Here is a 26578-nt window from a genome sequence, read left to right on the forward strand (position 1 = left end):
TTTTTAGCTATCAGTTGACATTATTAATCAAACCGTTTTCTGAAGTAACGTAAAATACTTTTTTCTTAAACTATACGTTTTATAAATGAGCGCAATAAAAGGTAAAAAGTAATGTCATACTCGAGTTTATCAACTGCACATCCTAAATTATGTAAGCAATGCGTCTCAGCTATATATTTTTAGGCCTCAAGCCTATATTAAAATGCGCTTTGTAAACATTTTAATTTCTGACTTTGGAAGTTGGAGAGATTTGTTGCTTGACAGTTAAACAATCCGATGTAAGATAAGTTTGAAAAAAGAAAAATATTGTTGGAGAAACATTTGTTCTATCGCTGAAAAATGTCATGGGGTTTTGAAACGATGTCGAGTTGATTGTAATATTTTACTTTACCAAGCTTACAAAACATTAAATATTATGTGCTTTACGGTGACGTTCTATTACGGCAGCGCAACGCAGATTTACCGTAGCACGTGAAAGCGTCATAAAACCCGGCGCACATTACGGTCCGCGGGCGGCCACTTTTAACAGCCTGAAAACCGTCAATATAGACAGAAGAGCTGCGAGAGGCGCTGACAGCAGCAGAGGTCGAGAGCGTTTATGACACATGACTCATGGGGAGAACACATTAAAACAATTTTTATTGGAAAAATATTTGAGGCACTAGTTCTACTGTCACAATGACCGGAGGAAGTGGTGTCGAGGGAGTTTCATGCGTTTAACAAACCTGGATTTTTTTTCTCTTCTTTTTTTTTTTTTGGACTTTGATGAAAAACAACAACCCATTAAACTTACAACGAGAAAACAGCGAGGCTTTTGTCACTGAGCTGTCAGTGGTGAGTTTTTATTTCCCAAGTTACAGCTAAGAGCGGTCATTTATCAGATTAACATCAAGACTTAATAAAAAAAAAAAAAAAAGGAAGGAAGAAAAACGCCACGAAGGCTTATTGATTTCCGAACTAATTAAAGTGGATCAAGTTCTACCTTGACTGACTTTATCTGACTTATAATCAAAAGACATCTAAAATTAAGCTGAAGTAAACACTGGAGTTACCTGGAGCAAGGTAAGCGACGTTTACATGTTCTTTTCTTATTGTTTGCTTTCTTCAATCGGACATCTAAATTTTATTTGTGTCCAGTCACAAACACAATTTACCCTTGGGCAGCTTCTAGGAACACTACGGTAATTAAACTGTATTTCTGAACTTACAATTGAACTAAAAGAGAATATACATTTAAAATGATTTGAACCGAAATATTCTGTTATAAAGTAAAAAAAATGTAGTGGCCACAAAGTTATTGATAAAAAAAAGCGTATAGTCTCTACCATTAGGTGAGGTGCGTTTCCGGAAGGAAATTAATAAAATATTTCCTGGTTGTAGGGCATGCACAGTGTTGGGTAAGACAGGATGAAGTATTTATTGGGATCTTTGACGAGAGATGTCACTGATTATTTTATCGAATAAGAGTTTATGTATTATTGTGTTAGGACTTCACAATACATCACACTGTATGTAATAATTGCAATATCACTGTGCATTAATAATAGTGCAAAGGGCTGTTTTGAATGCAGTGTTTGTTTTTTTAAGTTTCAGGAATTCATGTGTTGCAAACCAATAAGATATTCAGCTTATTGGAGTATGGAGAGTTGAAAGGGACAAAATAAAAATAAACACATCATTTAATCTTTTAATAAATAATTGAAATACTTTATTTAGTAGACAAAATATTATTCATATTAATATTATTTAATGATTTAAAATATTACTTTAAATCATTACAATGCAAACTTATAAATATAAAAATTTAATGTGTATTGAATTATTTCATGGTACACTGTCAAACTCACCCCTCAAACTCAATGGGCATTTTAACCCACAGCACAGTGATTTTCTAATGGCAGCCAACAAACAAAACTTATTAATTCATTAATGTTCTTGATTTGAAACTCCTTCACTTTCTGTGGGGACATTGGTGTCCTCACAAACCCCTTAGTGTGACATCTAAGGGGTAATAAACTTTTCCCCCTGGGGATCTCAGATCCCTTTCCCAAGGGAAATCCAGCCAAGAGAGCAGGGGTGGCATTCAACTTAAAAATCACGCAAAACAACAGTAAGTTGTAATAAAAAACTTAAGTTCAGACTTAAGATTGGCCCAATCATCTCATGCCAAAAATCCAAGAACTGTAATATCCTGGTTCAGTTCATAGTCTCTGAATCACTATTTTCAAAATGCCTTTTGAACAAAGATTGTGATTCCATTGTTTCCTTTGTGGGATAAAATCAAGATGTAATTTTACCAGAATGGATTTGCATGTAAACACATAATGACTGAGGTGATGACCATGTAGGGATGTCTAGTTTACACTAGTGTGGAAAAGACAAGATTGAATGACAAAACCACCATTAATGGTAATGTCATTGTCCTGTGACCTTCACTACATAAGATGCAAAGACAATTGGCAGATATAGTCATGTTAATTCTGAAAAAACTGTTTTCTGAGTGACTTTTGAAAATAGAAAAGACATGCAGAGTTTGTCTTTGATACAATCCTAATTAGAGCTTCAACTTTGTTGTGCATCTTCCTTCCATTAGCAATGAATTGAAAAACTGAGCTCAGAATGGTCTATGCTTAATTTACATATAAGGTAAACTATGTGAAGCAACAATTTAACTCTATGGAACACCCACATGTATTTGTAATAAGTCTGACCTTAATGTCCTGAGTTTGACCTATGACATAATTTCATAGTCACTCAGCTTCTTGTTTGGAAAAACTAATAATAGTTTTTCCAAGTATTGAGACCGGTTTATACCAGCCATTGTGTAAATTGGTCAGACCAGCTTCTATAGAGATATTAAGTGGTTGGTCATGTTTTTTACAGGAGCTGAATGGCCTCTGTTGTAGCAGTGAAAACTGAGAAGCGTCCTGCAGCTGATTCTCAGGATGCAGAGTCAAACGCTAAAAAGCCCAGGTAAGCTCAGGTGCACCTGCATGCCACTGCTGTTACATATTCAGGATTTCTTTGCAGAACTAATTCAAATCATTGCTAGATGAAGGTAGATACTAGTTTCCAACTGCATGCTAGTGCAAAATCAGTAGGCATGAAGGCTTTGTTTGACTTTCACGCTGTCAGAGGGATTAGGGAAGCACCGTATTTGGAACCATTATCATTTGATTTCTGTCTGCCCCAAAGGAAATTGCTGCCCAGCCTGAAGACCAAGCGAGCCCCCGAGCTTGTTCTGGTGATTGGTACAGGGGTGAGCTCTGCAGTGGCTCCGCAGGTTCCTGCTCTTCGCTCTTGGAAAGGGCTTATACAGGCCCTCCTTGACGCAGCCAATGATTTTGATCTGCTGGAGGAGGAGGAGAGCCGGCGTTTCCAGAAGCACATGCAAGAAGATAAGAATTTGGTGCATGTGGCCCATGACCTCATTCAGAAACTTTCCCCGGTAAGACCGTCTGAGTCTTTTTTTTCCCTTTCTTCCCTTTCCTAAAGTTCTCCTTTGCACATGCACAAACACATGTTGGACTGCCAACACTGGCTGTGACCTTTAGTGAAAAAGGGATGTTATGATTTTACTTCCACAGATTCACATTCAGACATTATTCATACTTTCTCAGTGAACTTTGTCATGATGTAAGACTTAATTGTTAGGCTTCTTTTGTTAAAAACAATCAATGCAAAAACACATTGTAGTCATTTTGTTCACTTGGTTAACAGGTTGAACAAACATGTTTCTTAAATGCAAGTCTCTGCAAAAAACATGCATTAAAACCCTCCTTATGATTCCTTTATGGATTGCATCCAAAGAGTTAAACTTTCTTAAAGTCTTGTGAAGTGTTTCTGATCAGTGCTTCTCCTGGCTTTGAGAAGGTCTTTACAGTTTTCATCAGACTTTTGCTGCTCTATCACTTTTTAACTATTTAGTCATTTGGCCCTTCACAGTATATTGTACACACAATGTTTAATGTTAAGAAAATGGAAATAACAGGAAAACTAATATGCTTTCTCAAAGTGATGTCTTAAAAAACAGCTTGTTTTGGAAACATGTAGGTGTGGCTAAAAAATAAGGTAATAATTGTGCTAATTCATGAATTCCACTAAAGAAGTTTTGACCTTAAGTGTTTTTGCTGCAGGATGCTTGTAACACACATCTGTTTTAAAATCAATCTTATGAGATTACGGTCCAGTTTACAACAGAATGAATCGTCGGTCAGACACAAAACATTCCTCTAAAAGAGGTCATTTATTGAATGTAAATGAAAATGTCCAAAGGAATTGTTTGACATTACTTTTGGGGAACTAGAAGAAATATTACTCAATATTACTCATCTGTAAATCTGGCTACTTGGAAGAAAAAGAGATCATGGATTCTTAAATATTAACATGACAATGTATTGGGATCAAAGATAAAGGACATTCTACATTTGCAGCAGCAAAAGTAGAATTTACAACTTGTTTAGTTGTAGATTTTCATACTAGAGAATAAAATGACAATTTTTGCAATAAAATTGTAATCGTCGATGAGTGTCTCCTGGTCGTAGCTGAACTGTGCATGCTGCAGTGTCTAATGCATAGCAAACCTAATTTCTACAGTCTTGAACTGTTTTCAACAGTCTCAGAAACATCACAGCAGTTTATACAAGCCTAAAATTGTGAGCCTTTGAATTGTCATTATTTTCGCATTGCACGATTGTTTATCAAGAAGACGATGATTACTTTCACTCCCAGTGGAAGTAAGAGAGGATTTACCACCAGCAAGGGCGTAGTTTTGGTCTAAGTCTTGGTGGGACCTTACAACTGACTGACCCCCCCCCCCCCGGATCTACTGATTATACAACAAACACAATTGCAGATAAGAACAAAAAATGACTTCTTGCACTTCAGGAAAAAGATCCAATTGTTGAGATATTATTGCGTGATAGATATCTAACTTATGGGTCCACTCACTGTACTTACAGCCGAGGTAGCGAAATAACTTCTAATGTCTGTCGTCCTTTTCTTTTTTGGTGGCGACATGGTCTCGGAGACTAATAATAAATGTCAAACTCAGAAGGAGACGCGTTCACTTTCAGCACCATGGACCAAGCTTCCGTTCCGCGTGTGGCCAGCTGGCCGCCGCCTGGTGCAGCTAATCAAAGAACGTAGATCCACGTTCTTTGAACCAATAGCGGCATGGGTCGTCATAGTTCATAACTGCGGATTTTAAAATGAATGCTACCACTGCGTAGTATATTGAAATATTAAACTAATCAATGTAGATTTTCGTTTATTTATTTTGTTTTTGTTAAAAAATACATATGTTTTTTTTTTTTATTAATATGGCAAAAATTGGTCGAGACTATTTTATATCCCTTGAATATTGGTCGTGACATGTCATGACCGTCCATACCCAAACCTACGCCCATGACCACCAGTGATATGAAACACAGTTATTTGGACTGGATCTTTGTACACATTGGTAATTATAGTAATTTGTCCTTGAAAAACAAAATTTGTTTCGTCAGTCTTGTTAAAATGTCCAGCAAAATATTTGGCATTTAACAGCATCCTCTGTCTGATTTCTACAATAGAAATTAGACTATTCTAAAATAGTCTGTTGTGAAAAAAGACAAAACCATCTCAGCCAGTGGAGACCTTTTATTAAAATTTGTTCCCGTTCAGTTGAAGGTACAGGTTGGTCTTTTTGGTCTTTTGTCCCAAGTGCAATTCAAGCCTTTAGACAACTTGTATCAAGTTTGCAACATTTTAGAATGTATAGTGGGTTTTTTTCTTGTTTATATGTTTGATTTTGTTAAGCGCGGAAATTGTGTTGACGGTCGTTGGCTGAAGTTTCCCCTTGTAGAACTGAGGCACCTCCATTTGCTGTGTAAGTAATCATCAGCTTCACTTTAGATAGTTAAATGCAAACAACTGGGTAGAGGTTTAACACGGTAAAACTTTTGACTGAATTAAAAAAAAATGTAACTCACATCAAATGAAATATCAAGAGAAATATCTACTCCTGGTACTGTATTAAATGTTTATACCCTTTTTGCAGAACCTCACTTCAAGAATTCTAATCTATGCCTTTAGTTATACAACCCAAGAATCTCCTTTAATATTTGATTTGACATATCCTTGACCTATGTTGTATAAAATTATACTCAACAAGCTGATTTTACATACAAGATGTTTATATTGATTCTAGAAATGGAACTTATCTAATGTTTTTCTTCATTAGATAGGTAGTCTCTGTCTAGTTGGACTCTGACACTCTTGACTTGGTCTCCAAGTTGTATCAACAGTGCTGTTAAACCATGAAAATATACATCCTTATGCATGGAATAAAGTTTTCCAGTTTGTCAAAATTTCAAAACATTTTCCATGTGGTCCACCAATCAAAGTCAGCTAATTTCCATGAAAATTCAAGCAATTTACTACTACAAGTTACTATTACACGTCCTAACGGTGACCATTTGTATGTCTATAGGAAGTCGCATTCACTTTGAGACCACCACTAGTTTTTGGAAGGTATCTCATAAAATTATGTACTTTAACTGATTTTGCCTTTCATGAGTTTGTGATGGTATTAATGGATCTATAAAACATTTAGGTGGGGAAAAAATCTGCAGTATTTACATACAACCAAACCGGTCTGATCTGGAGCGGGGCTGGCAGATGGGAGTCTTAATACCGTTTGCCTCCTGTGTTAGTCATGTCTCATCGCACCTTTGACATTGATAAAAACACGCTTTGTTTCAGCTCCCAGCCTGTCGGGACAAAGAGAACAAACAGCGCCTTTATGGCTTTATCCGTTGTGTTTATTTCGATCCACAGTCGTGCAGACACGAGCCCACTCCCCTTGGTCACAGACACAGCAGGGTCCAGCGCAGCCGGCCGGAGGGAAGAAGAAAAAAAAACAAACAAACAAACAGGGAATAATGTGAACCAGAACCGCCACCCCATTTCCTCCCCTCCTGTAGCCCAGATTTTCCATTCAGACTTAAAGCTCCACCTGTGACTACAATGGGTCCATAGTAAAACATATTAATTTTTAGTCGCTCCATTCACAAAACCGGCGTTAATGTTTTTCTCTTGTTTTATAGGGATACTTTTACTCTTCTGTGTGTGATTTATCCTCTAAAAGTGTTAGCTTCAGACAAAGGTGACCTACTAAATGAAACCTTATTTTTGTGACTGTGTTTTACCATTTCCATAATCTGCACTCGTCGTTAATCATTTGTACTTGGAATGCTGACATGTGTCTGGGTGTGAGACACCTGCCTTATAGCCAGTTAGAGGTTTAACCCACTTTCATGGATTTGTGTACCGGCCAAGTTTCTGCACTCTGTAGAAGTAATGAGTGTAGCAACAGCAAGGCTCTTAACACATGTGCTGTTCCAAGCAAAAAAGAAATTGTTCATTCATCTGTTATTGTTTATAGATTAGTTATCACCTACTATGCTTATAGTAATTATTTAAATGGTAAAAATGTATTTGTTGAAAGCAATTAGTGAGTCTTCCCTGTGAATGAAAGATCATTTTATCAGTTTGAAATGGATATTTTGAAGAAGAAGGGTTGTTTATTTGTCCATTTGTTGGTTATTACATAAGTTGCGAGTCAGCCCAAGGACAGGGTGATCAGGATGGGTGCTGTGGACACTAGCTGTGGATAATGAGCTTCTTCCTGTGGAAGGGACTCCTGCTGTTTAGCCCATTAGAGCTGTAATCTGTGGAAGGCGGTGGAGCATTTCCTTCCAATCTCAGATCACCTTGGTCACTGCGCTAGCCTTTGCTATTCTTAGCTATCAGCATCTTTCTCGCTCTTTGCTTTTTGGGGGGGTTACAAGACCCTAATCAAGGTAAGGATGAAAATTATGCCACGCAGTGACAGAACATAAACTTTTAAGTGGAGTAATGCAGCGTGAGCTGCTGCTCAAGTGGTTAGATTAAGGATCAGAGGGGCAATGGAGTGTTGGACTCATGTTTCAAAATCTGACACAGAACTGTTCATTAAAGGTTGAATTTAAATTTGCAGCTTTAATTTGCACCCTGAAGAGTGCAAGAATGTGAAAATGTGTATTTTCAGACTTTATTCTCGATTCTATTGTCTCATTGTTTGTCTATCCATCCATTCATTTGTCCATAATCCTTTCATTTCTTTACAGCCAGTGGATATAGCAGATTCCTTGTTAAAAGCCTAACCTCTGTAAGAATATCTGCTAGAAACTCAGATTCCTTTTCTGAGTTGAGATCTCTGAAAATATTGAGTTTGGAAAAATGTGTTGAAATCCGGATTTTTCCTATTCAAAAGCTAGAAAGAATTAACCCCTTTTTCTTAGAACACAAGATTTACTTTTTTCTTTTTTTCTTGCTACTCTGTTTAGCAGTACTTAGAGTGAATAATCCTCCTTCAGGTCACCTCAGTCCTCAGATATGCATTTTTATTCTAAGAGACTTGATTCCTACATGGACTGGTCACGTTGGATCATGAGTCAGTCTGATCAAACAGCATTTTGTTTCGAGTTAAACATTTGGCCTCACATTTGGCCAACTTTGTTTAATGGACTACAGGCATTTTTATGTACTTTAGTTCATCTTGTTCTGATTTCTTGTTTGTCATATGAAAATATATCATATACTTAACTTAGTTATATAAGGTATTTTCTGCTCTAGGAGAACAGTACAGTATTTCTTCTACATTTAGTGTTTGAATTCTGATCTCAGATTCCTCTAATTACTTAAACATCATCATCTGGGTTAAGTGGTTGAGGTTGTAAAGCTAAATGAATCTTTTTTTTGCCTTTTTTGCAGAGGGAATCCTAAGTTAATTTGTTTGTGCTATGGCACTACTAATGCCTGAGGGTACTGCCTTCTTCCTGCAGTCAAAAAGTATGACTGTTAGGTTAAATGATCTCTAAATTGCTCTTAGGTGTACCATAAAGTAGAGTTTGATCAAATATTTTCTTAATGTAGTCAAAGTTTTGCCTAAGCTTTTCTATAAACATTTATTTCAGGGAAGACATTGCACACAGACTATGTGTCTAACTTTAGAGACAATTCTGCAATTTCTGGTGGCTTTGGGGTTTTTTTCAGTCTCATCAGCACCTGTTGGTGACGTCCTGTCAGGTCAACTTTGTTAATCAAAAATTTAGAAATACAATCTAATGGGAAAGTGTAGAAAGGTGCTTGACATAGAATATCATGACTTCTGCAAGCATTTTGCATGTTAACACTTATACGACGAACTTAAAATGTTGTGGAGGCTACAAACACCCATATGATATGTATTTATCAACATAACATAAGCAATTGAAAACATAGGAAAAAGCAGACAATTTAAATCACTTGCATGATGTAGAATAGATTTGCAACATGTTCACAGAAATGAGGAACTGTGTATGTGATGTGCACAAGTAATGCAATGATTTCAAAATTGAACAAGTAGCTGTGAGGAATTGCATTGTTTTGAGAAATGCACCAAAGGGCAGTGTGCTGTGTACAAAGACATTTTGTGTCATTATGTTTCCTAGAGGACGGGAAATGTTCGATCCACGTTCTTCAAAGACTGTCTGTACGAAGTGTTTGACGACTTGGAGTGCAAGATGGAGCACGCAGGGAAACACCTCTTGCGATCTGTGCTGCAGTTGATGGAGAGCGGTGCGTTGGTGCTTACCACCAACTTTGACAACCTGCTGGAGATCTACGCAGCCCATCAGGGCACCAAACTGGAGTCTTTAGACCTGACTGATGAGAAAAAGGTAAACTCTACTTCGACTGTATTGTGGCACTAATTGATCTGTCCTGTAACAATGCATGATGTCAGCTTTTTTTTTTTATCCTTAAACGAGTGCAAAGGTCACTTATGCATGTCCAACAGTAAGCAGTGAGTTCTAGTTTACTACATAAGTCTCATAGAGTAGCTTAAAAATAATGACCTGTGGGAAATGCAAATTTAGTTTTGTATTTCGTATCGCACGCACAGTAATACGCCTGAAAACATATGTTTCTTCTGTTGAAATTTCATACAGTGGTGACTAACTTCCCATTTATGACATTGCATGTATATGAAGCTCCTTGTTGGCAGCTTTTGGGGAAACAAAGATAAGCCGTTTCTGTTTCTGACAGGTGGAAGAAAGTTAAAGTTCAAGCCACTGATGTCAGATTCTATAGATCAAACTGTTTACTTTTGGTTTACCACTGCGCTGAACATTAATCTGTCTTTCACAAAGAGTTGTCCTGTCACCTGCATTGGCCTCAGCTTAGAGTTTAGTCATGCAGATATTAGATCTGAGAGTGACCTGATGCTTTCCCTCTCAGCCCTGGTATTTATGCCTTGTCTCCACTGGGACTAATGTTCTCTCACTACTACTCGGTGATCGTACTCTCTGCCCAGCAAGAACAGGATTTTGTGCAGTGGACTGTTAAGTGTACGTGTCTTGTTCGTAGGTGTTGGAGTGGGCTCAGGAGAAACGGAGGTTAAGTGTTCTGCATATTCACGGTGTTTACACTAACCCATGTGGCATTGTGCTGCACCCTGCTGGCTATCAGAACGTACTGAGGAACACTGAGGTTATGGTGAGTCCTGGACTTTCTTTTTCTCTTTTCTTTTAGACTTTGGTTTGTTTAATATTCCAGCTACTGATTAAAGATGGCACCAATTGTTAGTAGTGTTTTGTTTTTCTTTTTACAGCGTGAGATCCAGAAGCTGTATGAGACTAAGTCCTTTGTGTTTCTCGGCTGCGGACGCACGGTGGACGACACGACCTTTCAGGCTTTGTTCCTGGAGGCGGTCAAACACAAGTCAGACCTGGAACACTTTATGCTTGTGCGGCGGGAAGACGTGGGAGAGTTCAAAAAGCTGCGTGATAACATGTTGGACAAGGGCATCAAGGTAATCTCGTACGGCGACGAGTACGCTGACCTGCCTGAGTACTTTGAGAGGCTGGCCAACGAGATCTGCAACCGCGACGTCTCTACCAACGGCTGGGGTAAGCTGCATGAGAGCCAGTGGATCTGGTTTTAGCTCCTTAAGTCAGTTATTGTTACATTTTAATTGGGCCAGTTTGTGTGGGTGAGGAGAACTGAAAGAAGCTCCACATCATCTCTAAAGGAGAATGAAAGACTTAAGTAACAACATACTATTCTAGAGCTTTAGCTATTCTAGTCCCTGTTCCATCACATGGTTTGGCTCAGCTCCACTTTCTCCTTCTGTAAGCTCTACATGGGATACTTTTTAAGCAAGGAGTTAGTCAGGGAGATTTTTTTTTTTGCTAATCTTGAGCAACATCTACTGTGCTGTAGATGTTGCTACTGAGATCAAACAAATGTTATCAAAGATAGCCTGAGTAAATGCAAAAAGCAGTTTTCAAATCATGATTTCATTCATTAAGGGAAAAGGGCAATCCAAGCACAAGCAAGAACACAATTATGAAGCATATAAGATAACTGGCTTTGAGTGGAGGAAATCTGACCTTTTCTCTTTTGCAGAATTTATCTAGAATTTGTCTTTGCTCAAGGAATGCTTAATGTTCTTGAGCATTAATATCTGAATTAATCTTATGCTTCATCTTCTTAATTTAATTTAAATCAAGATTTTGGCTTGGTAACACCAAATCTTTCACTTTATTGTTTTAAGCTGTTCACAGGTATCAGATCTCCTGGTACATAATCCAAGTAAACTTGATCTTGATTCTCACCTGGTCCTGAATGTCATTGGATTGATGCATGATGTGTTGCCTTTTGAATTCTTGAACCTTTCATCATGTTGCACTTCAGGCTTTGTTGTATAGATGGAAGGAAAATTGAACATAAAACTAGGTTCATCAAAGTTTATTGAAAATTTGACTAGTGTGTGTGGGTGTGTGTGTGTGTCTGCTGGAGGAAGGGAAAAAGGCAATAACATTTTCACAGATTTAGGTTGTTTTTTCGGTATCTTTGTGTGATATTAAATCTAAATTAATTGACTGTTCTCCAAGAGGCAAGTCATCTTGAGACAATACAATGAATTTGTAGTCACACCCAGGATATTTGAATTGTGCATAAATTATGAATCCATAAGGACAGTTTAGCTCACGAGTTTAGATTTGTACATGGATATTTATTTGTTCAACATGCAGTCAATCATAAGTCTATTGTCATAACCACAAAGAGAACTTTAGGTTTGTGTTAATAAAGTACCATTAAAAACATAATAATAAAATACCTCAGAGTAAACGGTTTTATGATTTTGACCATGAACTTCTCTACTTTAGCTTTTTAAGACCAAGTTTCTATCCTTTTTAAGAAGTTATATATATATTATATATATATATATATATATATATATATATATATATATATATATATATATATATATATATATATATATATATATACATAAACAAAGTTATGAGTTAAACGGGGAGGTCAAATTGAAGCAGACCTAAGAGGATTTAAAATCTTTCATCATACTTGAATCCAGGTTTTCTCAAATTTTTCTACCTTCATGAAAAATTCAGATCTTGAAGTTGAACTACACAATTAACTGAATTGCAATTATCAATGCAATATCAGTGTGAGCAGCATTGCAATCGCACAAACTTGCTCTGGATCCCATTACTGACTGTTGATTTGTAGTTCAATACTCTCATAAATTTACAGGGATATTGTGATGGAGGAAAAATACGTTATTTGCTACAGATATGCTGACTGTAATACTTCAATTTAAAAATGTATATTTTTATGTGCTATGTTTTTCCATGTAAGGAAGATTCCAAAGAAATGTTGAATATTATATAAATAAATCTTTTATTTTGATCCACAGGATCACCTTCACAAAACGCAGAGGAACAGCAGAATGGCTTCAGCACACAGAAAAACCTCCTACAGGGCTAAGACCAGATGCAACTCCTTGATTCAGAGAAGATGCCACTTTCAATAGACATTTTCAGAATAACACAACTTAAAAACGTGGCCCAAAACTCATTTCCTTAATGCATGGAAAGTGTCAGCTGTGACATTTGATTTCAAATTGTTTATTCATATATATACAGTACAGACCAAATGTTTGGACACACCTTTCTAATTCAATGGGTTTTCTTTATTTTCATGACTATTTATAAGGCAAGAAATCCCACTTATTAACCTGACAGGGCACACCTATGAAGTGAAAACCATTTCAGGTGACTACCTCTTGAAGCTCATCAAGAAAATGCAGAGTGTATGCAAAGCAGTAATCACAGCAAAAGGTTGCTACTTTGAAGAAACTAGAATATAAGGGGTATTTTCAGTTGTTTTACACTTTTTTGTTTAGTGCATATTTCCACATGTGTTATTCATAGTTTTGATGCCTTCAGTGTGAATCCACAATGTCAATAGTCATGAAAATAAAGGAAACTCATTGAATTAAAAGGTGTGTCCAAACTTTTGGTCTGTACTGTATATGCTGTATATGTATATATATACAGTATATATACGTATATGCAGTATATATATATATATATATAATCTTTTTTTCTCTCAGCAGACTTTGTAAGACTTTTGAAATTTGTTTCTTTTACAGCTTGTGCTGGATCTAGTTCACTAAGTGCTATCTTGTCTAATATTTTATTAGATGTTGGGTGAGCTTAAAGCTGTCAGTATTTCCCCAATGCTCATTTTATTTCATTTTAAATGAGTTGAGATAAATCTGTCAATGCCAAAAACCTCAAACCCCCATTTCCCAACATTTAAATGCTGTAGAAATCCTGGTGTTTGGGGGGAAAACTAAATGCTGGTGCGTTTTTCATGCAACTATACTCAGAGGACAGACTGGGATGTTCTCACCTCAGACTTGACAAAGCTAATAGCTCTGCAAATTAAATATGCATTCAAAAAATGCATCACCTTGAAGTACCTTCCCGGTATTTGCTCCAAGGCACAACATGTGCTCCTGACTGAAAACAAGCCTTGCGTTGATGGATTGAATCTGTCACGCTGAACTCAGTTACCAGAATAATTAAGGAAAGGGATGGAGAATATAATTTCTCCAGAAAATATGACAAGTAAATGAGACTGTGTTACATAAAAAGGTCAGGAGGGTTCTCATAATAGCCCCTTTGCTTAAACAAGTGTTCTTTGTCAGCTTTTTTATGTATTTTTAAAACCTGCATGTGTTTCTGGTGTAGTATTTATAAGAACTATTTTAAAAATAAAGCTTTTGGTATCCCACTCTTCTCATTTGTAACACTGAGGATCACTGCTTGGCGCTTACTTTCATTTGGTAAAAGTAACAAGAGAAAGTTTCATTCTCCAGACCAACTAAGCATATAGCAGCTTTATTAAGAAATGTTTACAATCATAAATTAGTTCAAAATGCCAGTATGACCCTTGATTTTCTCGTATTGCACTACCACACCTTAAAAGGATGGTCTAAAGATCTTTAAAACTTAGATTTACTCTGAAAAAGTAAGGGAAAATAAAATAAAGGGGTACCATAACTTTGATAGAAAAGACTGACAGACAAAAACAAATTCATCGTGCCACATTACCACAAACGTCAGTGTATTTTATCAGATTTTTATGTGATGTTGCAGTCAGTATGTTTTAAGTTTTAGAAAAATGGTGTGAGAATGTGTAAACATATTTTTGGTGCTCTCAGATGAGACCTACATACAAAAACCTGTTTGGCAGAAACTAACACTGTATACACACGCTGAACACACCACCTTCACAGTAAAACATGGTAATGGCAGCATCATGCTGGGCAGAAGCTTTACTTCAGCAGGGACAAGGAGTCCTGATCTACATTAACATTTGGTATCAAGACTCGATACCAAATCTTGAATCTTTTTTCAGATTCAAGCTCTGAAAAAAGCTTGAATCTGTAAATATGGTAAGGCTAGTTTTACTTCTTCCGTGCAGGTTTCTCTTTTTTTATAATAATAATTTTGAAGACCTACGTAATTTTTCTTTTTCTTCATAATCCTGAATTCCTCTGTCACATAAAACCTGAGTAAAATATATTGAGGTTTGTGGTTTTAATGTGAAAAAATTTAATGACTATAAATACTCTTCCTGTACAAAGTAAATTGTGAATTTGGGGGATGTAAAAATCTCTAAAAGATGGTTTTAATTACAAAACATCCAAATGAAACAAAGACAGCACGGTTGTTAATTTATGATTTAGATGTACTGTTCTGATTTATAGAGAATCACAATTAAGACTTCTCGATCCATAGTTTATTTAGCTTCTTTTAAGCAGTTTAGTTTACCTGTTAACCTGCATAAATGCTGATTTTAACTCCAGCTGGTAGGTAATCATCCTTGTAATGTATTAACCAAGATATCCAAAGAGAGAGGCACTACGGTTGCTGAGCGTTCCTTGGGAACAGGAAACCCAATTTCCATAAAGTGGAGATAACTGAGGGACAAAATACACAAGTTCTGCTGTGAGAACCAGCAAACCGGTGATCCAACCAAGGTCCAGTTAAAATGCCATGTTAGTTGATCTGAAATACACTATTTTGGCCCAAAAAAATAAATAATTATTCAAAAGGAAGGCTCCAGTGGATTAAAATGGAAAACTTTCTCTTGAAGTGCACCATCTGTCCGTCGCTCGAGTTTATTTAATGCAAGGTTGGGTGGGCAGGACACGAGCATGAAAGGGTGGGCTTGAACATCTCATGGCAGCGTCGCAAATGGTACCGCTGGTTTCTTCAGAAACCCGATGAATATTCAGCAGAGCGCTTGTTAAGCCTTCATCAGGGCGCCGACTACGGCGCGGGCGTTGAGGCTGCGCAGGTCGTTGTAGGTCTGCCCCGTGCCCACGAACACGATCGGCTGGCCTGTGATGTAAGTCATGGAGATGGCTGCACCAACCTGTGAGGGAGGAAGGAGACTCGTGAGGGGCTATTGGCTTTCCAAATGCCAATTATTTATAAGACCGGAATCAACTGGAAAACCTGTTCAAGTGCAGTACAAGGGGGTGTGAAATAACGAGAAAAAAAAGGATAGATACCTTGTCATCAATAGTGTCAAACTTTGTGAGAACGATTCCGTCAATGAGGCGAGGCTTGTCAGACATAGAGTGGTCCGCCAGAGCCTGATTAAATTTCACCTGACGACACAAACAGGAGAACACTGAAATATTCAGCTGAAATCTGAGGCCGACAGGTGGAGGGGGGAAAAAAATGCATAAAATCATCTTTTCAACCATAGAGGAAAAAAAGAGTGTGGAGGAAGAGGAAGCAACACATCTGCATCAACAAAAAACTAGTTTCCATGAAGCAGTAGGTAAGTAGAGCGATGCTGACCTCTGGTGGCCAGAATAAACATCAGATATTTAATCAAAACCAGGGAATAGTGGAAGATGCACATGAACATCTCACAGAATTTTTATTATCACCTAATAATAATAAACAGGACAGAGTCATTTCATATTAATTCATCTATTTCATCACCCAACTGAAAATATAGAGGCCAAACCTTATAACTTAATCAGGGGTCTTACCAGCTGGTCAACCGCTTCATTGCCCACCAGAGCCTCTCCAACAAACAGAACTAAGTCAGGCATGTTGACAGCAATAAGTTTGGCCAGAGCCGTCATTAGAGGGGCGTTGTCCTGCATTCGCCCAGCAGTGTCCACCAGAACCACATCAAATGTCTGGTTCCGAGCTTGGGAGGGAAGGGGAGAAGACAAACATCGATAGTTAGATTGTAATCATAACCAATACACAACCTTGTAAAACTATTTATGCACCTTGAACTTTTCCGCATTTACTACAAAGGCAAACATTAATACATTTTATTGGGATTTTACACAACAGACCCACAACGCGAAGCAGCACATATTGTGAAGGAATCTCTCCCAGTTTTGAAGATCTAAAGACTGATTATTTTTTTCTTGTAAAATGGCTCAAGCTCAGTCTATTTGCGTTTTGCAGGCTTTGTCTTTATTCTGTTGATTCTGCCCATTTCTGAAAGTCTTCTGCAGTTGACTTCGAGTGCTTCTGCAATTTTCACTAAAAACATTCAGCTTACAGGGCTCACAATGCTTTTTCACAGGAACTGCAACATTTCTTGTTTTACTTGAACTTCATTATGCGCTTCATCTGTGCAGGTCTGTCACAGAAAATCTCTCATACACTGAGGTATCTTATTATAACCAGACAAACTGTGAAAAAAGTTTGCAAATACTTTTGCAAAGCATTGAAAATGGCCCAAAGAGGAAAGATTTCTCCTACCGTAGGCAATGGCCTCCATTGCTATTCCAGCTGCGTCTTTCCCGTAGCCCTTCTCATAGAGCTGGACGACCGGGCGACCTCCGTGCTTCTCTGGGGGGTGGAGAGAGTTCAGGCGGCGCTGATGGGTACGAAGCTGCTCCACCGCGCCCGCACGAAATGTGTCACAAGCTGCGATCAGCACACTGAAACCATTCTCAATCAGCCAGTAGGAGATCTGGACCAAAACAGGGAAAGTGGAACAGAATATGTGAGGAAAAACTGTGTGCGTTGTCCAAATAGTAGGAGGAGGAATATGTGAACAATAAAAAGCATTGAAATAAATGTCGAGGCATATTGTCTCTCTGTGTCACCACTCCACCTGTAAATTTAATACTGTAAAACAATTTTATTCTGTACTAATCTTTGCCACACTTAACAAATGTTTTGAAGTGCCGCCATCAATATCATCAAGCACCAATCGCAAACGGCACCACAGACCATCTAGGTCACCTTTGCTAGGTTGGTAGATTTGCCAACCCCGTTGACGCCACAGAACGTGATGACAAACGGCCTGCGCTGGCTCTGAGCATCCATGACGTCTCTCAGGATGTCCACCCTGCGCTTGGGCTGCAGGATCTGCACCAGGGAGTCCTGCAGGGCCTGCTTCACCGTCGAAGCCACAGCTATGAACACACACAAGCTTCTGTTGGAAACAGATTCTTTGGCACCATTTAGAGAAACTATTTCAAATCTAGTAGTCAGAAAAACAACAGAAATACAAAAATATATATTGATGAGTAGCAATTAATTTATAAAACCATGAGGATGTAATGTCTCTGCAAAGAAAATGTTAGAATAAATACCATGAAATTAACACTATGATTCAACCACACTTTCAATGTCCATCATTTGTCTGGGTAGTAAAATTCTGGGCATAATGCAATGATACAAACAGCTTCTTTGGGTTTTGGTTTCATCTTATATTAAACTTCAATCTCAACTTCATAGACAAAGATCCACCAACAAGTCAGATTTTGGAAAATGTATCTAAATAAACCATAAACAAGCTAAAATAGATTTCTGTTTACATATCTATTCGCCATAATACATCATTTTGCCTTTGCCAAAACCCCAAAGACGGTTTCTGTTGCAATTCAGTTCATTTCAATTAAAAGATCTTTACTTATCCCAAAAGGAGAAAAGATTTCAAGTAGCGGTCAGTGTCGCAAAGAATCTACAGAAGGCTATGACTGTTGCTGTATAGCAGCCTAATGACTGTCTTGATATTCCAACAGCTCAATATCTTGGCAGCAAGGACGATATTTCACAGTAGTGTCTCCAGGATGACACCCAGCATTGTTGACTAACACTGCTAATCCACCATGTTTGCTTTTGCTTCTCCTCTTTAAATCTTTGTCTGGCTATGGCCTGAGCAAGAAGATGTTAAGAGTCATGATCATCGGCCATTATAATGGATGGAAGAGATGATTTCAACTTCCTCCTTCTTGCTCTGCTCTTTGGTCTTGCTCTGTACCCATAAAGCCTCTGGGATTCGGGGTCAGAGTTCAGGTATTATTTGAGCTACTGAGATGCTAACTAATCAGCTGCTCCCAGTTATAAACAACAACAAAAAACACTTTGTTACCATGGTTAGGCATAATGAAAATTGTCAGAAAATAAAAAAGTAAGACCAAAAATCTTCCAGCTGCACAGCATCTAAAGCCAAATGGAATAATTGTGCAAAAACACAATGCCTCAACCAGAAAAAATGAGCAAAAGTATACTAAGAGAACAAAGTCTACAAAATAACAAAAGCAAATTAAAACTAACACAACAGAGCTACACCAACATGCTGACACTATGAGCAACCCAGTTCTTACATACTGTAGGATTACCTAAATCTGCACAGATTTATGTAATAAACTTCAGCTTATGGGTCTAGACTGCTAGTGCTGGGTAAAGATCAAACTTTACCCAGACTGGCTGATGATGACCTGCACAAGCTTTTTGTTGCCAAATCTTAAGCTACATATAGGCTACTTTTGTTCAGTGTCTACAAAAATAAATCCGAATGGAAAACAGAGTAGAAGATTTTTCTTTTGTTTGTTTGAAGGAGAGAAATGCATTGCTACCACTGTTCCCAGGAGATGTCCAGCTCTCAGAAAACACAGCAACCAGATGTAATTCTTTAAAAAGTTGCATCACCAGCGGATCAGGACTGGGTGTGGATTTGAGTGTGGTGAATGCACTTACTGGTAAATGTGCCCATGACTTTGCCCTCCAGTTTCTTGGCCACAGACTCACACAGCTGGGAAGAAATGTCAGCTGCAACATTCTTTGCTAGAGAATCAAAGAAAAAACATGAATGGTAAACTGAAACATCAGATCATCTGGTCTAATTCCAAAAACAGAAAGGGTCATGCAGTCCTACCAATGAGGTGGTCCTTCATCTTCTCCAGCACTGGCTCCATGTCCTCTCTAGACAGACTCTTGGAGCCCACCAGACCCTTCAGCATCCCAAACATCCCCCCAAAACCACCACTCTTTTTGACACTGAGTGGTGAAAACAAACAAAGGAAAATTAATAGATGTTAGATTGATGTTTGACATGAAAAGTTAAGACAGAATCAGAATCAGCTTTAGTGGCTGAGATTGTGTGCACAAATGAAATGTGTATATTACATATTAACTCTCGCAGTCTATTGCCTAAGATAGACCTGGTTAAAATCTGGATTGAAACAGCCAATACGGATATTTTAGTTTTGACGGAAACATGGTTAAATAAATCCATTACAAATAAAAATATTTCCTTAGAAGGTTAAAATGTTTTTCGTTGGCAGTATTTTTATGAAGAGTTTTCAAGACTAATAAATAAACATGCTCCTAAAAGTAAAATTAGGGTGAAGGGGAGAAATAATCCTTGGTTTTCACCAGCTACTGGGACTCTGCTTAAACAAAGAGATGCAGCCTGGGCTAGGGCAAGAAAAAACAATGCTGAGGAGAGCTGGCTTAGTTTTAGGAAATTGAGGAATAAATACACCTCATTAATCAAGAAAGCAAAGTCAGACTATTTCCTTGCCGAAATGACAAAAAATTTAAATGATCCAAAGAAATTTTGGAAATCGGTTAAATCAGCTACTGAGCAAGCACCACTGAGTGACTTTCCAAATTTTGTTTGGAAAAAAAGTAAAATGGTGTCTGATAAATTAGAAATTTTAAATTATTTTAATGAGCATTTTATTTCTGTAGGATCTCTATTTGATGATTTAAATTCAGTTAGCCAAAATGTAAATACTGATGAACTGTTTTTGAATAATGAGTGTAACTCCACCATTTTTAACTTTTCCCCTATTTGTACAGCTGAGGTTCTCAGAGAACTGAAAAACATAGACACCAGAAAATCAGCGGGGCCAGATAATCTGGATCCTTTTTTTCTAAAGTTGGCTGCAGAGTTTATAGCAGAGCCATTATCTCATATTTTTAATCTAAGTCTAATCTCTAATAAAATCCCTAGTGTATGGAAATCAGCATCTGTTTTGCCTCTATTCAAAGGTGGGGAATCATCACAGGTAAACAATTACATACCAATCTCTAAACTATGTATCCTAGCAAAAATTTTTGAAAAATTAGTTGCAAATCAATTGAAGAATTTTTTTAGATACTAATTGTGTTTTACAAAATGTACAGTCTGGTTTTAGAAAAAAAACATAGCACTGTTACTGCCACTTTAAAGGTTTGTAATGATCTTATCCAGGCTCTTGATAACAAAAAACATTGTGTTGCTTTGTTTACTGATTTATCAAAGGCATTTGACACAGTAAATCACAAGCTTTTAATTGAAATTCTACACAGGATTGGGCTCTCACATCAAGCTACCATGTGGGTAGCTGATTATTTGTCAAACAGAACCCAGAGAGTTCAATTCTCTGGTGTCACTTCTTCTACTCTCACAATTTTAAACGGCGTACCTCAAGGCTCAGTTCTGGGTCCGCTTTTATTCTCTATTTATATAAATAACTTGTGTGACAATCTGTCAAATGCTTTTTACCATTTTTATGCTGACGATTTAATAATATACTGCTATTCTGCATCACTATTGCAGGCAATACAGTATTTACAGTCTGCTTTTAATGTAGTTCAAACACGTTTACAAACTCTGAAGTTGGTTTTGAATGTGGACAAGACAAAAGCAATGATTTTCTCACATGCCAGAAAAATATCAGAAACTTCCCTATTGCTTACCACTGCTGTAGAAGCACAAATCGAGTTTGTCAGTAATTATAAATATCTTGGTTTTATTCTAGATAATGAACTCTCTTTTAAAAATCACATAGCAAATCTACTATGGACATTGAAAATGAAAATTGGGTTTTATTATCGAAATGGATCTTGTTTTACTCTCAAAGCTAGAAGAAAATTGGTAGCAGCGACATTCCTGCCACTTTTGGATTATGGAGATGTTTTATATATGAATGCTTCGACCAAATGTCTTCAATCATTAAATACTGTGTATCATTGCGCTTTAAGATTTATAACCGGTAGTCGACGTCTGACACATCATTGTGATTTGTACGCAAAAGCTGAATGGCCTCCTTTAAGTGTACGGAGAAACAATCATTTAATGATCCTGATATATAAATCTCTACTCGGTCTAACCCCAGCATATTTATCCACTCTCCTACATAGAACTGTCAGTTCTCGTTCTCTTCGCTCCAATAACATTATTCTTCTGCATGTCCCACGCTTTCGAACTGAAAAAGGGAAGCAGGCATTCAGTGTGTTTTGCCCCCACAGCATAGAATCAGTTGCAGTCTGAACTTAAGATGTCGGAAATGATTTCACTGGACTTATTTTGAGCAGTTCTTAAAGATAGGCAACAAGATTCTATGAAACAGTGTCATTGTTTTTAAATTGTTTTTATTGTTTAATACTTGTGCATATGTATTAATTGTTTTTATCTTGTACCCAGGTTGCTATGTATTGCAAATTTTTTTTTGCCCAGGTCCCTCTTGAAAATGAGATCTAGATCTCAACAGGGTTTACATGGTTAAATAAAGGAAATATAAAAAAATATATATAACCTTGTCTTGCTGTCAACCACTTCCTCTTCTTCCTCCTCCATCTCTTCCTCCTCGCTGGACTCGTAGTCCACAGAAAGCAGGTCACCTTTCATGGAGCTGACCTGCATTTCCTGAAAGACATCCCAGATCTTAGATTGTATCCTCTGTGTGAGTAATGCTGCAGACAATGCTGCACCAAGAAAACCTCTAACGGTTCAGACCAAGGTGAACTTACTGGGTCAAATTGTGCTTCCAGGTTCTTTTGGTCTTCCCCGGAAGAATTCTCTCCGTTCTTGTTGCTGTAGTCCAGGTTCTTGCTGCTGCTGCCTGCGTTCTCCCAAACACGGTTCACTTTCTCCTTTGGTTTTTGGGGCTTTGGGGACTTGCTGTGAGTAATAAAAACCATCATTATGAAAAGAATACAATTAAAATGCAAACAACCACTCTGCCTCTTGGTATTGCACTATGCAGTTTGGAGCAGACGAAGTGGAAACTAAAATGATCAGCATCCTCACCTCGGTTTTTCAGTAGGTCCCATCTTGCGCTTGCGGAAGAAATCCTCCCTCTTCTTTTGCATGATCTCCTCAGGAGTTAAGCCTTGGTTACCATTCAAAACATCCTTCTGACCAAAAGGTGGGGTCTTACCTTGATCCCCTTTGGGAGGCTCAACTGCAGGAGCTTGAGAAATAAAATTCAATTACGCTCTGAGACATTCAGATTATGCAAAATGAGCCATTCCAGAAAGTCACTTACCCTCCTTTTTGGTATTTTTATTCTTTTTGCCTCCTTGCTCCTTGGACTTATCTCCACCTTTTGTCTCAATCATTGACTTCACAGTTTTTTGGGATTTCTCGGACTCCTTAAAGGACCGCATGGGGACAGGGCTTCGAGCTTTACTGGTTACCTCCGCCTCTCTTTAGTTAAAACAGAAAATTGAAATCAGAATGTGCAAGGACAAAGCAAATGTTTTGTCATATAGACTATTGCCTATTGGACCCAAGCTACAAAGGGAACCTTCATGTCACAAGACATCAGCCCATTTCAGAAACGTCAGTGAAAAACAAGAGGCAAAAACACTGGAAACTGCTCCATTTGTTTGCGTTAACGTCCAGTAAAAGATTCAATGGTTTTCTGTTTTCTGTGCTCAGTGAAACAACAAATTTGCCTCCATTTAATGCATAAACTGCTGTAATAATTGTGCAAAACGCCACATTCAAATAGCAGAATTAGCAGTATTGATACCTGTTAAACTTCATGGCATTTTGAAATGTGACAACAATGCAACAGTGGGATTATATGTGACTGACCAACACAAAGTAGCGATGATTGTGAAGGAAAAGTGTATGATGCCACAGTTGCCTTGCAGCAAAGAATAGGGCCTTTTTACATGGAGTTAGTATGTTCTCCTTGGCTCTGCATGCACTGTCTACTACTCTGGTTCCCTCCAATAATCCACAACTGTAAAAGTCAAGTTAATTAGTCTGTGTACCTGCCTTTCAACAGTCTGAAATCTATAGGACTTTATTTTACAAATAAATATCAGAAAAGTGTGGTGTGTGTTTGCTTTTAGTCTGATACCCCTATATAAAATCAAGTTGCCTATTTTGTAAATGCCATCCAACTGTCTCAGCACAAATACGGTTGTTCTGTGAAACCTTCGAAGGTTTCTTAGAGAACATTGCTGAACAAACATCATAAAGACAAAGCCCAAACTTTTTCAGACCAAAACCATCTACTTTTTCTCTCACCAGCCGACTGAGATCTACCTCATGACACGAAGGCATACAAATTGTAACTTAAACTCTATTGACTTATTTTATATGCGAATATACATCAGTTACAACAGAAATAATAAAGTGACAGAAAACCTAATACGGTTTCTTCATCAGTGAGATTCTGACACTGGGAGCAGGTTACTGGTTTCTCAATCAGAAGCTGGTTGCAAACCTGAGGCCAGCAGGTGTCAGTCAGTTATGGTAGATCTGAAATTTGGTTTGATGACGTCAATATGAGAAGCTACAGACTGATAGGAGGAACCAAAGAGCTCTGCTAAGGTAAAGGCAAATCTTCTGAAGTTGGGATATAATAAATTTAATTTCACATAATTATAACGGTAGAAGCCATTTGTTTGTTACTTAATAAAACACATTTGTCCTGTTTGATATTTGTTGTGAATGACGTAAACGAACGAGGTAATTAGTCCAACGTTTAGAAACTACAGCGGCTGTAACGCGCCACAGCAAAGGGAAACAAAGGTAAAATAACCCGAACAGGTGATCAACTCAAAACCACTCCTACCTATCTACTCTCTCTTTCCCGGTTGCCGTGGCAACCGCCTACGCTCCGCAAGCCCAGCAGAGACTACGTTAAAAACATAACATTCAGTCCGTTACGATATTAGGTTTTCAGGCTTGATATTTATTTCTCGATTATTAATAAGCCCATCATGAACACAGCGGTGGTTGAGTAGCTAATTTAAACTCCTGCTCTGCTAGTCAGTCGGTCTTTGATTCGCCTTTTGTTTTGTTGATGGAACCGAAACGCACTGAATTGCGCAACACCTTGTTGAAACGATAATTACTGAGATTATTAATTTTAACACGTTTTGTTGATTTTTTTTTAAATTATTATTCTTTAATGAGGCTACAAACGTTTAGGATCTTGATAAACCCGTCAGAAGAGGAAGTGCTGGTCTAATGGGTCCTGGCAGCGTTCAGCTGCTGAGATCGACTCAAAACCTTCCCGCGATCGCTCTACAGCACAACATCATGCACTAGTTTGTGATGGTCTTTCACATAAAATAAAAATAAGGTACAGCAAAGTTAGCTGTTGAAAAGGCACTGTATTAATATCAGGTGTAAAACAAGGCAACTGAGTCATGACATGATGAATAAACTGACATTAGTGCCACACATATAAAAAAAGGATAGATGTCACATGTGATATGATGCAGGCGCCTCCTCCCAAGTATATGAATTGCTTCCAAGTGGTTAAGTTTACTTCCTTACCGTAGAAGTTTCTTGAATCTGTCCTCAAAGTCAAAGGTGTTGTTGAGAAGCTTCAAAGCTCCCTTTTGCTCCAATTCATTCTTATAACGATCCCTGAAGTGAAGCTGGACATCATCTATAAACTTGTCCACATAAGTCAGCGTGAGGATCTTTTGAAAACCCACCTGGTTTGAAGAAGACAAAGGTTGGAGCAAATGTAATCACAATTCATATGGCAATAATAACCTCTGTCGTGCCTCGTACTTTTCAATTTGAGACTTACCACAAATATCAACTCAAACTCATTGTCCAGTTTGTATTTTAGACTCAAAGCTTCGTGAGTGAAGGAGTTGTTCCCACCACGCTCCTGTTAAAACAAAACCAATGTTGACATGCAACCATGAGCTCTAGATTTGAAGACATATGTTGGATCTGCAAGGTTTCCAGAAAAAATATGAATGTGTTTAACAGAAAATGTGACAATTCTTTACATAAAAAAGCAAAATAGTGCACTTTTGCAAAGAAAACTGCGTTTGTTTTTACTCTAATCGTGCTAACAGCTAGCAGTTGCTAGCCGCTAGCACTAGCTTAGCATTAGCTGCCGATTGCAGACTGTCATAAAAAAAAAGACAAGAGACAACAGAGCAATTTCTGCTCTCCGTGTTTGTACCCTCACCTGAAGGATCACTGAGCGGATCAGAGCATTGACTGGCCCGGTGAAAGACTCACTAACCCCGGCTCCCTGAAAACACCACAGCACTATCCCCCCTTTGCTGAAGATGGTGAAGAAATCCAACATCTTGTCACCACGTATCTGGAGCACACAGACATACAATGTATTAAAAGCACAAAGGAAATACTGTAATAAAAGATTAGCCCCGTTAGCCTACAGTAAAACGATCCGATCTTAACAGCTTACAGTTTAATATCCCACGCGTAAAAAAAAAAACCCAACACCGGTGGAAAACTGTTTTAGACACGTCAGATGATCACGGGGGAAGTGACGTTCAGTTCCGGTGTTGCGTCAAGCTGAGTCCCCCCTTCACGTTAGTCTTCAGTGAGTAATTCTCACCAATTGTGTTTCGATTAAAACAAAGTGGAGCAGATGTTCTAAATATCATATAAATATAAACTCGTCTACAACGATTCAGAAAATATAATTAAATTTTGAAGTATGTCAAACACACGTCATTCTTTTGACTGGTATGATTTAACCAATAAATGTGGTAATAATTGGCAACTTACCTTTTCTTTTCTTTGTGTAGATTTCAATTAATGGTCATAAGGAGACATTCTATAACTTTAAAAACTACAAGTCAATACACGTGGTTAAAATGCAACTATTTTACAAAATTTGTTCTAATAT

At 37.8% G+C, this 26578-nt stretch overlaps 2 protein-coding genes across 4 annotated transcripts; one reads left to right on the top strand and one right to left on the bottom strand.

The window, feature by feature from the left end:
* The first annotated feature begins 489 nt into the window (after positions 1–489).
* fam118b (family with sequence similarity 118 member B) lies at positions 490–13064 on the top strand. Of its 2 annotated transcripts, none has more exons than XM_005808902.2 (7): positions 490–1062; positions 2884–2973; positions 3196–3448; positions 9516–9743; positions 10432–10560; positions 10676–10973; positions 12788–13064. In XM_005808902.2, exons 2-7 carry the CDS (start codon positions 2891–2893, stop codon positions 12856–12858), a joined length of 1062 nt encoding a protein of 353 aa, XP_005808959.1. In that variant the 5' UTR covers positions 490–1062; positions 2884–2890; the 3' UTR covers positions 12859–13064. The 2 variants fall into 2 exon arrangements, with proteins under 2 accessions (XP_005808959.1, XP_023206751.1); XM_023350983.1 differs by having other exon boundaries at positions 490–834.
* A 1199-nt stretch (positions 13065–14263) lies between these two features.
* srpra (SRP receptor alpha subunit) lies at positions 14264–26207 on the bottom strand. 2 transcript variants are annotated; one of them, XM_023351845.1, is made up of 15 exons: positions 26132–26207; positions 25889–26026; positions 25496–25579; positions 25234–25397; positions 22979–23139; positions 22741–22903; positions 22461–22611; positions 22247–22356; positions 19597–19718; positions 19419–19505; positions 17676–17848; positions 17187–17400; positions 16454–16617; positions 15962–16060; positions 14264–15822 (listed from the first exon to the last, which is right to left on the bottom strand). In XM_023351845.1, the coding sequence occupies exons 2-15, from the start codon at positions 26009–26011 to the stop codon at positions 15694–15696; spliced, it is 1944 nt and encodes a 647-aa protein (XP_023207613.1). In that variant the 5' UTR covers positions 26012–26026; positions 26132–26207; the 3' UTR covers positions 14264–15693. The 2 variants fall into 2 exon arrangements, with proteins under 2 accessions (XP_023207613.1, XP_023207614.1); XM_023351846.1 differs by lacking the exon at positions 26132–26207 and having other exon boundaries at positions 25889–26121.
* Positions 26208–26578: the final 371 nt, after the last annotated feature.

The sequence above is a fragment of the Xiphophorus maculatus genome, chromosome 18, assembly GCF_002775205.1.
Source record: "Xiphophorus maculatus strain JP 163 A chromosome 18, X_maculatus-5.0-male, whole genome shotgun sequence".
NCBI lineage: Eukaryota > Metazoa > Chordata > Actinopteri > Cyprinodontiformes > Poeciliidae > Xiphophorus > Xiphophorus maculatus.